Source organism: Phyllobates terribilis, unplaced genomic scaffold, assembly GCF_046119375.1.
Source record: "Phyllobates terribilis strain yellow unplaced genomic scaffold, ASM4611937v1 Scaffold_11__3_contigs__length_659146591, whole genome shotgun sequence".
Lineage (NCBI taxonomy): Eukaryota > Metazoa > Chordata > Amphibia > Anura > Dendrobatidae > Phyllobates > Phyllobates terribilis.
Window position 1 is genome coordinate 586,437,253 of NW_027362771.1, and position 15,083 is coordinate 586,452,335.

The 15,083-nt window shown below is 49.7% G+C and overlaps 1 protein-coding gene across 3 annotated transcripts in view; it reads right to left on the reverse strand.

Annotated features, from left to right (window-relative positions):
- MISP3 (MISP family member 3) overlaps nucleotides 1-15,083 on the reverse strand; it is a 57,568-nt gene that overhangs the window by 27,887 nt on the left and 14,598 nt on the right. For all 3 annotated transcript variants that reach the window (XM_073654341.1, XM_073654343.1, XM_073654342.1), the window contains exons 2-3: nucleotides 12,296-12,336; nucleotides 4,499-6,771 (exon numbers count right to left, since the gene is read on the reverse strand). In XM_073654341.1, the coding sequence (XP_073510442.1) occupies nucleotides 4,499-6,771; nucleotides 12,296-12,336 (2,314 nt within the window). The remainder of the gene's footprint in view (nucleotides 1-4,498; nucleotides 6,772-12,295; nucleotides 12,337-15,083) is intronic.

Below are 15,083 nucleotides of genomic sequence, written 5' to 3' on the forward strand. Positions count from 1 at the left end.
ATCAAGGGCTTGGAACCGGTTAGAAAGACCAACTAGAGGGGAGTCGGTTTTACCTTCCTTAGGTACCTTGGTCAGAGCGGGAGAAGATGTTTTATCTCCCTTCTTTTTCTTCTTTTTGGTGCCGAGCTTACGCTTGTTCTCTAGCCACCGCTTATTATCCTCATCCATACTTTCATAATGGGAGGATTCTGAAGCAGAGGCAGTTTCCTCCCTGTGGATCCTCCTGACCTCCTCATCCAACTCATCATCCCTTGGGGCCTCAGCAGCAAGACTGGCATTCAGGACAGGGGCTGCCCCGGTAGTCTGGGGCTCGCCCCGCTCCCTCTCCTGTCTGAGATTGTCTAGACGCCTCAGCTGGGCAGGCGTCTTTTTATTGCTTTTCTTCCCTGGCCCCTCAGCTCCCCCACCCCTGCTAGTCCCCTCCCCAGCAGAATCGGCCTCACGGCTTACTCCCACCGGGGTCTCGACTGCATTAGCAAAGGAGCGAGGACAACGGCTGAATGGGTGGCCTAACTCACCACACAGGTGGCACCTAATCTCCACACAAGAGGCGGCAAGATGGCCGACACCCCCACACAACGCGCATTTCTGCACGGTGCAGTTTGCACTGAAGTGTGTGGGGTCGCCGCACCTGTGACAGAGCTTCGGTTGCCCCTGGTAGAAGACCAGGATACGATCCCTACCCAGGAAGGCAGACGATGGAATGTGGGCAACCGTACCACCTGAACGCTTAAGTTTTACCATAAACGTCCAGGCCCCTGACCAGATACCAAACTCGTCGCGGTTTTTCTTTGGCATCTCCACCACTTCTCCATACCGACCAAGCCACGTCATGATGTCATAGCAAGAAAGCGACTCGTTACGAGTCATCACGGTCACTTTCTTGATCTGGTTTTGGCGAGACACTGCCTGAATGGCAAAGTCTCGCCAGCCGGGCTCATTTTTTGCCAACTCATAATTCGCCCAGAAGAGCTCAAGCCCCTCCGGCCGAACAAAGCTGACATCAAACTCAGGCGTGGAATAGGGATGTATCAAGGCGTAGATGTCAATCGCCTTGAAGCCCATCCTCAGCAGGAGCTCCACAACTTTAGACCTTGGCGGACATGCATCACTGCCCCTCCACCGAAGACGGACCACATTCCTACACACACTGCCTGGCCCGGCTGTTGGGAGGGACCACACTGTATCTCCCCCTTTTTGCTCTCGGAAGGCCCCGAGGCCATGCCTCTCTATCCAGAAGGATAGATCAACCTCTCGACCCTCTACCATTAGTGATCTCTCCCCCTTCTTTAGAGCCTCCAGAAGGCGTCGTTGCAACATGCCGTCCCCAAAGCCCGGAGACGAGGAGGATGCCCTATTTGCCCCGGAGGTGACACTGGCATAACTCCGGACAGGTGTTGCCACCCCCGGGGGGGCAACCGGACCAGTGACCACGTCAGCCCCAACAGTATCACCATTACCCACCTCCATCTCACCCTCCACCAAACCAGCAACCACACCACCAGACAATGAATTATCCTCATTCACCTCCACCACCACATTCATTACTGCTGGACCAGTAACAATGGTGGATGACCTTTTGACCTCCGCATCAGGCACAAGGGGCTCAGTCACCTCCATAGAACTGGAGGCGACCTCACCCCCGGTCTTATGTGTGCCCTCCACATCATCGGTCGGTAATTTCCGCTGTTTGGCATTTGGTATAATGTGCCGCTGATCTCTAGCTGCAGTTAGGCGCCGCTGATCTTTAGCATCAGGATCTTCCGGACCAGCGACGCCAACACAAAATAGCACTTTCGTGGGAGGACCGGAACGCTCAGCCCCAACTGCCCCCTCACACTGCCGCCGCTTCTCAACTAAGTGATCAGTGGCAACAGCATTCAGCGGCGCCGAGGCTACTGGAGCTGCCCCCGACACCGGGCTGCTCCCCCCTCCCACTGAGGAGCGCACCACAGCATCGTGGCCTGATGGAACGCCCGCCGCCGGGCAGCCCTCACTGTCCAGCCTCTCGGCTGATGCACCTCCTGCTGCGTCCCCGCTACTACAAGCAGAGACGGAGCTCTGCGCCTCACTACCGCGCTCTGTAATCTCCCCGCGCCTTTGCACCGGATCCACAGCAGAACCCAGGCTGGGCTGGGCAACGGGGCTTATACAGCGAGCTGAGCCTGCCGCCGACTCAGGGGGTACAGGGAGGGGGGCATATACGTATCTTACCGCCTCCTGCAGCTTTGGCTTGGTCTTCTTTGCCTTTTTGTGGCCCCCAGGTGCCTCTTCTGGTAGATCGTCACCAAGATGGAAGTTTTGGAGGCACACTGGGGACTCCAGGAGCTTAATCTCCGCCATTAGCGCCCCTCCCTGGCCGCTGCTGTCACTGTCCTCCCCAGAGCTGGCAGAACTGCGACCGGATGTCACTGTCGCCTGTCCTGCAGGGAGCTCGCTGCACGTGGCCTGCGGGTGACTTTGCAGGCTGCCAGGTGGGGCTTCCTGCTGGTCATCATCACTCTCATCATCCACCTGGCTCTCAGGCTGCAGCCCCATCTGCCTTTGCTCTCTGGTATCAGCCATTTCTCTGTAGCGGTCTTCATTTATAAGTTTTTCTTTGAAATGACCACTCTGCTCCCTGATGTCAGCTTTCCTAAGTTCCAGGCGTTGAATTTCACTGCTCAGTCTTTTTACCTCGGCTTGGAGCTTGGCCTTCCTCTGTTTGGAGGCCCCTGCAGCTTTGGCGCTTGTGCAGCGCAACTCCTCCCGGAGCCTCCTGATGAGCTTACTGGCATCTTCATACTCACGGAGGTGGATCATGACCCGGGAGGCATAGGTGGACACAGACTCCCGGGGTCCCTGCAGCGCCCATTCCCCCTCAGGGAGGTCGGCCTCACCTCCGTGAGCACTCAGCTTTCCTCCGGAAGGAGCACCATCTTGCACGCCGCTGTCAGGCTTTACCTCCATGCTGGAAGCCTTGCGGCTTCTGGGGGTCTCCACAATCCCGGGGGGAGTAGGAGCCACATTGCTGCGACTCCTGGTGCAGCGTCTCACCCCCGAGTCCTCTGATGTGCAGGCCGGTTGCTGGTTTCTTCTGCGCCCCGCCGGCCTGGTTCGGGAAGCAGAAGCCTGGGACTTGGCTCCTTCACTCATCCCAGAAACCAGCTCTCCCTCCGGGAAAGAGAGAGAGCAGGTCCCCAGGTGGAGAGGTGTTGGTTCTCAGAGATCAGGAGCTCACAGCAGGATCTGCAGCCACCACACCCGCAATCAGCACACCGACTAGCAGCTGATCAGAGCTGCACCCAGTATGCTGCTGGTGCAGTCACTGTGTACATACATTACATTACTGATCCTGAGTTATATCCTATATTACACTCCAGAGCATCTTTCACAGAAGAACTGTGAGTGCAGCTCTGGAGTATAATACAGGATATAACTCAGGATCAGTAATGTAATGTATGTACACAGTGACTGCACCAGCACAATAGTGAGTGCAGCTCTGGAGTATAATACAGGATGTAACTCAGGATCAGTAATGTAATGTATGTACACAGTGACTGCACCAGCAGAATAGTGAGTGCAGCTCTGGAGTATAATACAGGATATAACTCAGGATCAGTAATGTAATGTATGTACACAGTGACTGCACCAGCAGAATAGTGAGTGCAGCTCTGGAGTATAATACAGGACGAAACTCAGGATCAGTACAGGGTCAGTATATTCATAGGTTTTGCATCATAATAAACATATATGGATATTTCTAATGCAGTAGGAGGGTACAGTAATGAACTAGTGTTGCAGCCTTTATCTGATGGGGAGATCTTTATGTATTGGGTGGTGGCCATGACTGGTGATAGTTAGGTCAGACAGGACAGATATCCATGATGCAGCCACATTACCGTGCACATAACACTGAACCAAACTTGCCTCTTACCTCATCATTTCTTTCTAGATAGGTTTGGTTCAGAGAACCATGAGAAATCCTGGCACATCTATAATCTCTACCATATAATTCGGCTGCATTACCGATATCTCAAGTTGTCCTTAATGTGGATGTCAGATAGCAGAGACGTCTCCATCGTAGGGAGGAGCAGAGAGCGAAATACTGAAAGAACAGGTTAGGACAGAAAGACAAGTCCCCATGTAGGATGTCATTGTACCGGGCAGGCGGTCAGGTACAAAGGAGCTGGTCTAGACTGAAAAAACAATGTCCCATTAGTATTGGAGATAGATGGAGAAGATGTACAGTCTTATAATAAAGAAGAGTTTGGGTGGCCGGGCATTTGGCCTCTTCTGAGAGGCACATGCCTATGACGGTGACCTGTGGGGGATCCCTGATGAAGCCAGCGGTGGAGCAGATCACTCCTCACACTTGGCTGGATGATCGGTTGGTCATGTCATACTGGGCGGCACTCTGGAGCTTGAGTAAGGATGCCAGTAGCTCTGCCCAGAAACATGCCTCCCGAGTGAGAGGTATGTAAAAGATGGCACCTGCCACATAACATGAACCACATACCTGTATTCATGCTCTCGAAGATCATTTTCTTCTCCTGCAGCTCCTGCTGAGGTCCACGGTCGTAGGTGCCCATTACTTTGCCCAGGTCCACCAAGTCCTTCTCTCTTTGGGTTTCCAGCTGGATCTCCCTCTGCATCTGTGCCCCTGCCAGTTGGCGCTCTTTGCCAGGAACTGCCACCGGCTCCACCAATATTGTCTTTCTTCGCACCTCGACCAACTGTGGCTGCTGCCCAATGGGGGAGCTGATGCCCCTCTCTTGACGTAGCGTCATCTCTCGTTCCATGGTCAAGCGGATCTCACGCTCTATGGGGGTTTCTGGGGTCGGACTGTGCCCATCTTCTTCAATTTCCCTTTCCTTCATCTCAGGTGTCTTGGAAGCGTCTTTCTGGGTAGGTGACCCTTGTGGCGTGTCTCCCTGCGCTGCTGTGACTGTTCTTACCTCACTGACAGTGCAAATAAGAGGTGGCCACTCCTTCTCCCGGCATGCTGCTTGCTGGTCTTGGTCTAATGTCCCCTCCCTGCCAGCGAGTGCCACCAGATCAGGTGTCACTTCCCTGTCTGCTTCCTCTCCTGAGGCTGTCACCTGTGCACCTACTTCCACATGGCTGCTGCACTCCTGTACTTCCTCCCCAATGACAGTCACCTGGGCGGCTTCCGAGTCTTCCCTGCATGCTGCCGCCTCATCTACCTGCCTGTCTGTACCTGTGGCTTCTGCAGTTACCTGCTCAGGTGTCTCTTCTTTGGCCCTCACCTGCAGCCCCGGCTCCTCTCCTGACACGTGCAGAGCTATGTCTGTGCTGTCATTAAACACCTGCCTGTCAGTGTTCACCTGTGCGGCTGCACCTGCTGCCTGTGCTGTCACCTGTTCTCCTGCCATTGTCTCCGTTCCTGTTACTTGCACGGTGGAATGTTCTTCCTCCTCTATTCTCACTGCTATGGTATCTGCAACCTCCGCACATACTGGCACCTGGACACCTGTGTCCTGCTCACCTGCACGAGCCCCCTGACCCGCCGCCTCTGTCACTATACTGTGCACCAGCAGTTCTATCCACCTCTCGCCTGCATCTGACACCTGTGCATCAATGCTTTCCTGCACACCTGTGCCAGTCACCTGTGCTCCTCTCTGCTCTTCTGATCCTGCACTCTCACCTCTCTCAGGAATTGTGGCTTCTGCAGCAGGGTCTGCATCAGTTTTTGGGGGAAACCTCTCCTCACCTGCCACCTGCTCACTAGCGTCCACACTTGTACTTTGAAAATAGGTCTCTTCCATCTTGGTTTGTGCCTCTGACTCCTCATCTGTCTCTTTCAATCCTGTCTCTTTATGTGGCTCTGTCTCTTCAGCTGTCACCTGTGGCACTGTTACTTCTACTGTCACCTGTGGTGATGTCTCTTCACATGTCACCAGTGGTTCTGTCCCTTCACCTGTCACCAGTGGTGATGTCTCTTCACATGTCACCTGTGGTGCTGCCCCTTCACCTGTCACCTGTGACGCTATCCCTGCACCTGTCACCTGTTCTGCTGTCCCTTCACCTGTCACCTTTGGCACTGTCTCTTTACCTGTCACCTTTGGCACTGTCTCTTTACCTGTCACCTGTGGTGCTGTCTCTTTACCTGTCACCTTTGGCACTGTCTCTTTACCTGTCGCCAGTGGTGCTGTCCCTTCACCTGTCACCTGTGGTGCTGTCCCTTCACCTGTCACCTGTGGTGATGTCTCTTTACCTGTCACCAGTGGTGATGTCCCTTCACCTGTCACCTGTGTGATTTCTGAACCTGTCTGCTTATCTGATACCTGTCCGTTTATCTGATACCCTTCTGTCTCCACTCCTGCGACCTGTGGCCTCTGGGCTGCTCCTTCCTCCTCTGATGGGTCACTTTCATCCACTGACACTAATAGTCCTACATGTACCTCCTCCTTATTCTCAGACACCTCCACCTTTGGCACCTGGTGGGATGTATTTTCATTAGTGACCTTCTCTTCTGCTCTCTTCTCTCCCTCCTTTTGTCTCTCCTCTGTTCCAGCTCCTTCCCGTTCTCCTGTATTGACCCCGCACCCATCATTTGCCCCCTCTACCTGTCCTCTCCCGTCCTCAGGTACACCTGTGACTGGATGTGACTCTGGCTCCCCCTTGTGCTCAGCATCAGAAGTACAGAAGCTGGGTCTTTCACTGTCATTTGTAGGGTTTATGGGCTCTCCGGTGCTGGTGGTATTTGGCAGGTTATCACCAGTGCTTGATAGTTTCTGCTCTGACGCCATTGAATGTTTTGCAGAATACCTGTGGTAATAGAAAAAGTTGCATTAAAACGTAAGCTTTTCTGGTCAGGGTTATGGTCACAACCGATGGTAATAGTATTTTCAGCATTGTTGGCTGCCAGTGACATAGCATGGTGGGTCATAGGGGCGGCAGCCCGGCTGCAAAATTCTATAATGGTGGAAAATAAATTGCTCCCCACAAGTCATTATGATCGAAGGACCAGTCCCAATCTTGCAGGAGCGTCCAGCAAGTGCTGCTTCTTCTATTAGCCCATGGGAGCAGTGAGTGTCCAGGGGCTAGCGAGCAGGAGCAGCAGAGTCAGGCAACCCACTCACTGCAGAGCCTATGCAGAGCGCAGCATGGCATCAGTCAAGATGACTTTGTCATCATGATACTCTCTTCATAGAAAAATATTTAGATTTGAGAGTCCTCAGTGGTTGATACCTTTTAATGGCTAACCGAAAAGATGGTGACAAATTGCAAGCATTCGAGATTACTCAGGTCTCTTCATCATGCATAGAATAACACAAAATCGGAAGAGTCGCATATTTATATACAACAAGACACAGAAATAATGCAATAGATGAGACAAGTGATGTAAAGCAGAAGTATGAGTAAGGAAGAGGGGAGAAAGAGTTTTGGCCGTAAATATTGGAATAGTTCATAGATAAGCAGTGTGAAAGTTTTATTGTCCTGTGATTGAAGTCTGGTCCAGGGCTGTGATGCCCCCACAGGTCTGAGGAGCACATTCCTTAGTTGATGTAGAATGACATAAATCCATGCGACACATTCGTTCCTGCACTGAGTGTGTCAAAGGTTGTCATGAGTTTGTACTCCCAGACTTTTCTGTTTCTCTGAGATTTGAAATTACCTATTAATACCAATAATTTCATGTTCGTGATGCTGTGATCAGGGATATTAAAATGTTTGGCTACAGGTAGATCTATTCTTTTTTTCTTTTATTGTGTGACAATGAGAATTCATCCTTGTTCTAAGTTTTTGTCCTGTCTCCCCCACATACAGACCCCCAGCTGGACATTTGGTACATATAATTAAGTACACCACATTAGATGTGATGCAGCTGAAAGTACCTGGGATCTTGAACTTTGCTATTCCTGTGTTACCGCATTCTTTCAACAAGGTGCCAGATTGCTGACACAACTCTGCTATTCCTATGTTTTACTGCACTCAAGCAAGAGGGTGCTACATTATCTATACAACTCAGCTGTTCATGTCTATGGGCCAGATTGCCTACACAACTCTGCTATTCCTGTGTGTAACCGCACTCCTGTAAAAATTAATAATATCAAAAACTCTTTGTGGCGTCGTGCTTGCAAGGAGCTTGAGGGTTAATGGCTGAGCATGGTTTTCTCATTAACTCCATTTTGTGAGCTTTCATACTACATAAACTGTTAGCTCCTAGCCTCCAGTTATTAGTTCTACTTACCTGGTTCACTTCTATTTCTCTGCTGCTGCTTAGCTTATTTGATTCCTGTTTCTGACCTCAGCCCGTGATTTGACTATTCTACTGCCTGACGATTTTGTTCATGATCCTGATCTCTTGGTACTGACCCGGCATTCAGGCCATCCTCTGCCATCCCTCTTCACTGGCTAGCAGCCACTCTGTGGACTCAACCCAGGAGCCCCTGTGTAAATCCGGATTCCTGCATAGGGGTTAAGGAGTGAAGGCCAGGGTACCCTTGGAATTTTTTTTTAGATGGAGTGGCTAGCGGAAAGCTTTTTTTGTGGAAGCCCTTTTATGTGCTGCCAGTCTTCCACTGACAGTTCTTCCTGTCACTATGCTCTGGGTTCGGACAATGCCACAAGGTCATTTACCTACCCTAATACAACATAATAGTTTGGTGGAAGATTAATTGTTCCACAAAGGGACATCCTAATGCTCCACTATGCAATGACGTTGTACACAATTGTGATCTTCCACCAGTGCACATACAGTATATATACACCACGTTCCAAATTATTATGAAAATTGGATTTAGGTGTCATAAACATGTAATTTTATGTTTACAAGTAATCTCATGGTTAGTTTGTGTCTCAGGGCTGCTTGGATCACTGAAATCTCAAACACAGGTAATTAGTTTGCCAGGAGAGCCCAAGGAAAACTACTTAAGATATTTAAGAAGGACGTTCCACATTATTAAGCAGCCACAGGTTTCAAGCAATATGGGAAAGAAAAAGGGTCTCTCTGCTGCTGAAAAGCATCAAATAGTACAATGCCTTGGACAATGTATGAAAACATTAGATATTTCACAAAAACTTAATGTGATCATCGTACTGTGAAGAGATTTGTGGCTGATACAGAGCACAGATGGGATTGTGCAGATAAAGGCATAATGAGGAAGGCTTCTTGCATGGTTAAGATGTTTTTAATTGGAAAAGCTTTTGATTTCAGTGAATGTGACCTCTTATTGCTGCAAATTCAACAAATGACCATTTTCAGTTCTTTACAACCTATAAAATGTTTGTGAACTCTGTTGTGCAGAATAATTTGGAAAAGGGCATTATGAGGTTCTTTAGTTTTGAAAAAAAAAAATCCTGTTATCATTAGGAGGTTTGTCCAATAAAATGTGATTTATCATCTAATGGTTGATGATTTGAACATTATGCTGACTCATTTGCATCGATCATTGAGGAAAATCAGAGAAAAATAGCATTTGTATAATAATCCGGAAAGCGATGTATATAATGCACAGGCTTCTATATACTCTTGGCCTGATTTGCATCTTATTCTGCATTTTGCTCCTTGGCTCCCCCTGCTGTCAAGTTTTATGAATGTCAGTGACAAATAGGCCATCGACCTATCAATCAATATGTGCAACCTTACATACATGTATCTGGTGACATCCTATTAACTATTCCTCCCCCTGGGACATCTAGGGCATTTTCCTATTTCTCCACCTTTCCTAATCATTATTTGTCTAGACTGCCACGATGAGAGCTTCTTTGACAAGAACTGCTAATATTGGTGTCAAAAGTCAGCCCTTCTGAAAGAAAAGTTGAGTTTTGGGTGCTATTGACCTCGGTCCACTGTCGGACACAGGCAGGAGGGGCCCCTGTGCAAGAACAGAATATGGGCCCTTTGCAGCCCAAGAGCTCCTCATAATGCACAATCCCAGCAGCTTAGGAGGTAGTTGTGGCCCCTTTACCTCTTGGGCCCCAATGTGGCCGCACAGGTTCCACCAATGATATGTCCCACCAGGAGTAAATGTGGGAATGGGGATGCCAGACATTTTTTTGTTCCCATGTGACATCACTGTAAACCTTTGATGTCCGTCTTTCTGTACTGAGTCCTTCTCTGGTTATTTGCTTCTGTATTTAGGAAATGTGGGTTACAACCACTCTAGCCACCATCACGGCTCTTACAGGAGTTGTCATCTGGCTTTTCCCAAATCCTGAATGGCAGATCTGCCTTTGTTTAATGGGAATTATCCTGGACTTAGATATTGATGGGGGTCCGACACCTGGTATCCCCACCGATCAGCTGTTTTCAGCTCCCGCCACAGACAGGTGTAAATAGGGTCCTACAGCTCAGCTGTTATTAAGATGAATGTGATCTGAGCTCCAAGATCTGAGAACGACCATTACAAGAGTACCGACCTGTGATGTCCTGACCCAAACGCTGTGTATTTCCATCGTGGGAGTGGGGGAAAGTGAGTAGAATATTTTTTTTTTTTTTAAGATTTGTTGGAGAAGAGCCACAGAACAGTGACATTATAACTGGAAGAAGCCTAGGACATTATAACAGAATGGATAACATACTGTATATTACTGGAAGGGGCCCAGGATGGGGAAAATTATACCAGTAAGGGGTAAAGGACGTTATGCCAGGATGGGGGACATTATTACTGGAAGGGGTCCAGGATAGGGAACATTATACCAGGAAAATGCCAAGGATGGGGGACGTTACACCCGGAAGGGGCCCAGGATAGGGGACATTACACCAGGATGGGGGACATATATTACTGGAAGGGGCCAAGGATGGGGGGCATTATACCAGGGTGGGGGACATTATACCAGGATGGGGACATATATTACTGAAAGAGGCCCAGGATGGGGGAAATTATATCAGGAAAGGGCCCAGGATGGAGACATTATACCTGGATGGGGAACATTATTACTGGAAGGGGCCCATGATAGGGAACATTATACCAGGAAAAGGCCAAGGATGGGGGACATTATACCTGGACGGGGCCCATGACGGGGGACAGGGACATTATTACAGCAAGGCGTCTTGATGGAGGACATTATTACATAAAGGGGCCAGTATGGGGGAAATTATTACAGAAAAGGGCCAGGATGGGGGACATTATTACAGAAAGGGGCCAGGATGGGGGACATTATTACAGAAAAGGGCCAGGATGGGGGACATTGTTACAGAAAGGGGCCAGGATGGGGGACATTATTAAAGGAAGAGGGACGTTGTTACATGAGAGGGCAAACACATATGTCTTCACATAATCTGGAACGCTACAAGGACCCTACATCTGACAAACATGCAGGGGGGGCCTAGGTCCAAATTTCACACTGAGCCTCATCGGATTCTAGTTACGCCACTGCCTGTCAGCACACCCACGGCCGGTCCGGACACCATGTGTCTGTAGTCCGACTGTGAATGTTGGACGCGTGCAACCAGCCTTAGACAGAAATTGGTCAGATTTGTGTGTGATACTGTCTGCTTAGCAGGTGTATCTAAACCGATCATATGTGATACTGTCTGCTTAGCAGGTGTATCTAAACCCATCATATGTGATACTGTCTGCTTAGCAGGTGTATCTAAACCGATCATATGTGATACTGTCTGCTTAGCAGGTGTATCTAAACCCATCATATGTGATACTGTCTGCTTAGCAGGTGTATCTAAACCCATCATATGTGATACTGTCTGCTTAGCAGGTGTATCTAAACCGATCATATGTGATACTGTCTGCTTAGCAGGTGTATCTAAACCGATCATATGTGATACTGTCTGCTTAGCAGGTGTATCTAAACCGATCATATGTGATCCTGTCTGCTTAGCAGGTGTATCTAAACCCATCATATGTGATACTGTCTTCTTAGCAGGTGTATCTAAACCCATCATATGTGATACTGTCTGCTTAGCAGGTGTATCTAAACCCATCATATGTGATACTGTCTGCTTAGCAGGTGTATCTAAACCGATCATATGTGATACTGTCTGCTTAGCAGGTGTATCTAAACCGATCATATGTGATACTGTCTGCTTAGCAGGTGTATCTAAACCGATCATATGTGATACTGTCTGCTTAGCAGGTGTATCTAAACCGATCATATGTGATACTGTCTGCTTAGCAGGTGTATCTAAACCCATCATATGTGATACTGTCTGCTTAGCAGGTGTATCTAAACCGATCATATGTGATCCTGTTTGATGAGTTAGTGTACCTAAGCCTATTGCGTGTAATATCTTCTGAGCTACGATGTGTGATACTGTCTGCTGAGCGGGTGTATCTGAGCCGATTGTGTGATACCATCTCTGGATACCGGGGGTGACGATGACACTCACCTCTTCTCAGAAATCCTGGATTTGCTGGAATTCACTGGTATCTGTCAAACAGATGAGGAGATATTTACTGACAGTGAGCGTCAGTAGAAGCCACACACACAGTGCTGGAAAGAGACAGTCACCAAGTGCCCGAGAGAGAGCGAGAGCGAGTACTTATTAACCAGGGAAGACCACATCCACTCATATAAGACTGTGAACCTGTATCGGGGTCACACTACCGCAACGGGTGTAGAACTACAAATCCCAGTCGGCACTGTCACCACATCTGGGGGGCTAAATACACGGTGACATCTGTGGCTGGCATTAAGGGGCACATATGTGCCTTGCACCATGGAGGCATCGGTAGCTGGCATTTTGGGATCATCTGTGACTTGCATTATGGGAGAACCATGGGATGGCGCTACAGGTGGCATCTGAGGAGACACCAAGTGTTATAAGAAGCTCTGTAACATTAGGGACGATAATGGATATGGGGGAATGTGTTATATGGGGACATGAAACACTGATTATCGCAGGCTGCAATTATCACAGCCAGAACCACAACATGTTTATACTAAATATACAACATGCTGCACCCCTCCCCCACACTAATCAACGCCCCATCGTTCACTGGCCTTCTCCATATACTGTACATGGATTGACCTTGGATATCTAAACGTCCCGTACCAGGCAATGACATAATATGCACCCCCTCCCCTAACACACTGTGTCCGCTTATGGCATGTTCATAGTAATAGGGACCAGGTTTATGCTTCATGGCCACAAACGTATAACAAGAGATGGGGAAAAATTAAAAATATATATATATATATATATATATATATATATATATATATATATATATACATATTATCATAGAAATAGAGAGCACCCTACAGCCAGTCACACTAATCACAGCTCCCATCTGATCCACTTCACCCCGAACACCCAGCAGTCTGTCACTTCACCCCAAACACCCAGCACTCTGTCACTTCACCCTAAACACCCAGCACCCTGTCACTTCACCCCAAACACCCAGCACCCTGTCACTTCACCCCAAACACCCAGCAGTCTGTCACTTCACCCCAATCACCCAGCACTCTGTCACTTCACCCCAAACACCCAGCACCCTGTAACTTCACCCCAAACACCCAGCACCCTGTCACTTCACCCCAAACACCCAGCAGTCTGTCACTTCACCCCAATCACCCAGCACCCTGTCACTTCACCCCAATCACCCAGCACCCTGTAACTTCACACTAAACACCCAGCACCCTGTCACTTCACCCCAAACACCCAGCACCCTGTCACTTCACCCCAATCACCCAGCACTCTGTCACTTCACCCCAAACACCCAGCACCCTGTCACTTCACCCCAATCACCCAGCACCCTGTCACTTCACCCCAATCACCCAGCACCCTGTAACTTCACACTAAACACCCAGCACCCTGTCACTTCACCCCAAACACCCAGCACCCTGTCACTTCACCCCAATCACCCAGCACTCTGTCACTTCACCCCAAACACCCAGCACCCTGTCACTTCACCCCAAACACCCAGCACCCTGTCACTTCACCCTAAACACCCAGCACCCTGTCACTTCACCCCAAACACCCAGCACTCTGTCACTTCACCCTAAACACCCAGCACCCTGTCACTTCACCCCAAACACCCAGCACCCTGTCACTTCACCCCAAACACCCAGCACTCTGTCACTTCACCCCAATCACCCAGCACCCTGTCACTTCACCCCAAACACCCAGCATTCTGTTACTTCACCTCAAACACCCAGCACTCTGTCACTTCACCCCAAACACCCAGCACCCTGTCACTTCACCCCAAACACCCAGCACCCTGTTACTTCGCCCCAAACACCCAGCACCCTGTCACTTCACCCCAAACACCCAGCACTCTGTCACTTCACCCCAAACACCCAGCACTCTGTCACTTCACCCCAAACACCCATCACTCTGTCACTTCAGCCCAATCACCCAGCACTCTGTCACTTCAGCCCAAGCACCCAGCACCCTGTCACTTCACCCCAAACACCCAGCACCCTGTCACTTCACCCCAAACACCCAGTATCCTGTCACTTCACCCCAAACACCCAGCACCCTGTCAATTCACCCCAAACACACAGCACCCTGTCACTTCACCCCAAACACCCAGCACACTGTCACTTCACCCCAATCACCCAGCACCCTGTCACTTCACCCCAAACACCCAGCATTCTGTTACTTCACCCCAAACACCTAGCACCCTGTTACTTCACCCCAAACACCCAGCACCCTGTCACTTCACCCTAAACACCCAGCACCCTGTCACTTCACCCCAAAAACCCAGGATCCTGTCACTTCACCCCAAACACCCAGCACCCTGTCAATTCACCCCAAACACCCAGCACCCTGTCACTTCACCCCAAACACCCAGCACTCTGTCACTTCACCCCAATCACCCAGCACCCTGTCACTTCACCCCAAACACCCAGCATTCTGTTACTTCACCCCAAACACCTAGCACCCTGTTACTTCGCCCCAAACACCCAGCACCCTGTCACTTCACCCCAAACACCCAGCACTCTGTCACTTCACCCCAAACACCCAGCACTCTGTCACTTCACCCCAAACTCCCAGCACCCTGTCACTTCACCCCAAACACCCAGCACCCTGTCACTTCAGCCCAAACACCCAGCACCCTGTCACTTCACCCCAAACACCCAGTACCCTGTCACTTCACCCCAAACACCCAGTACCCTGTCACTTCACCCCAAACACCCAGCACTCTGTCACTTCACCCCAAACACCCAGC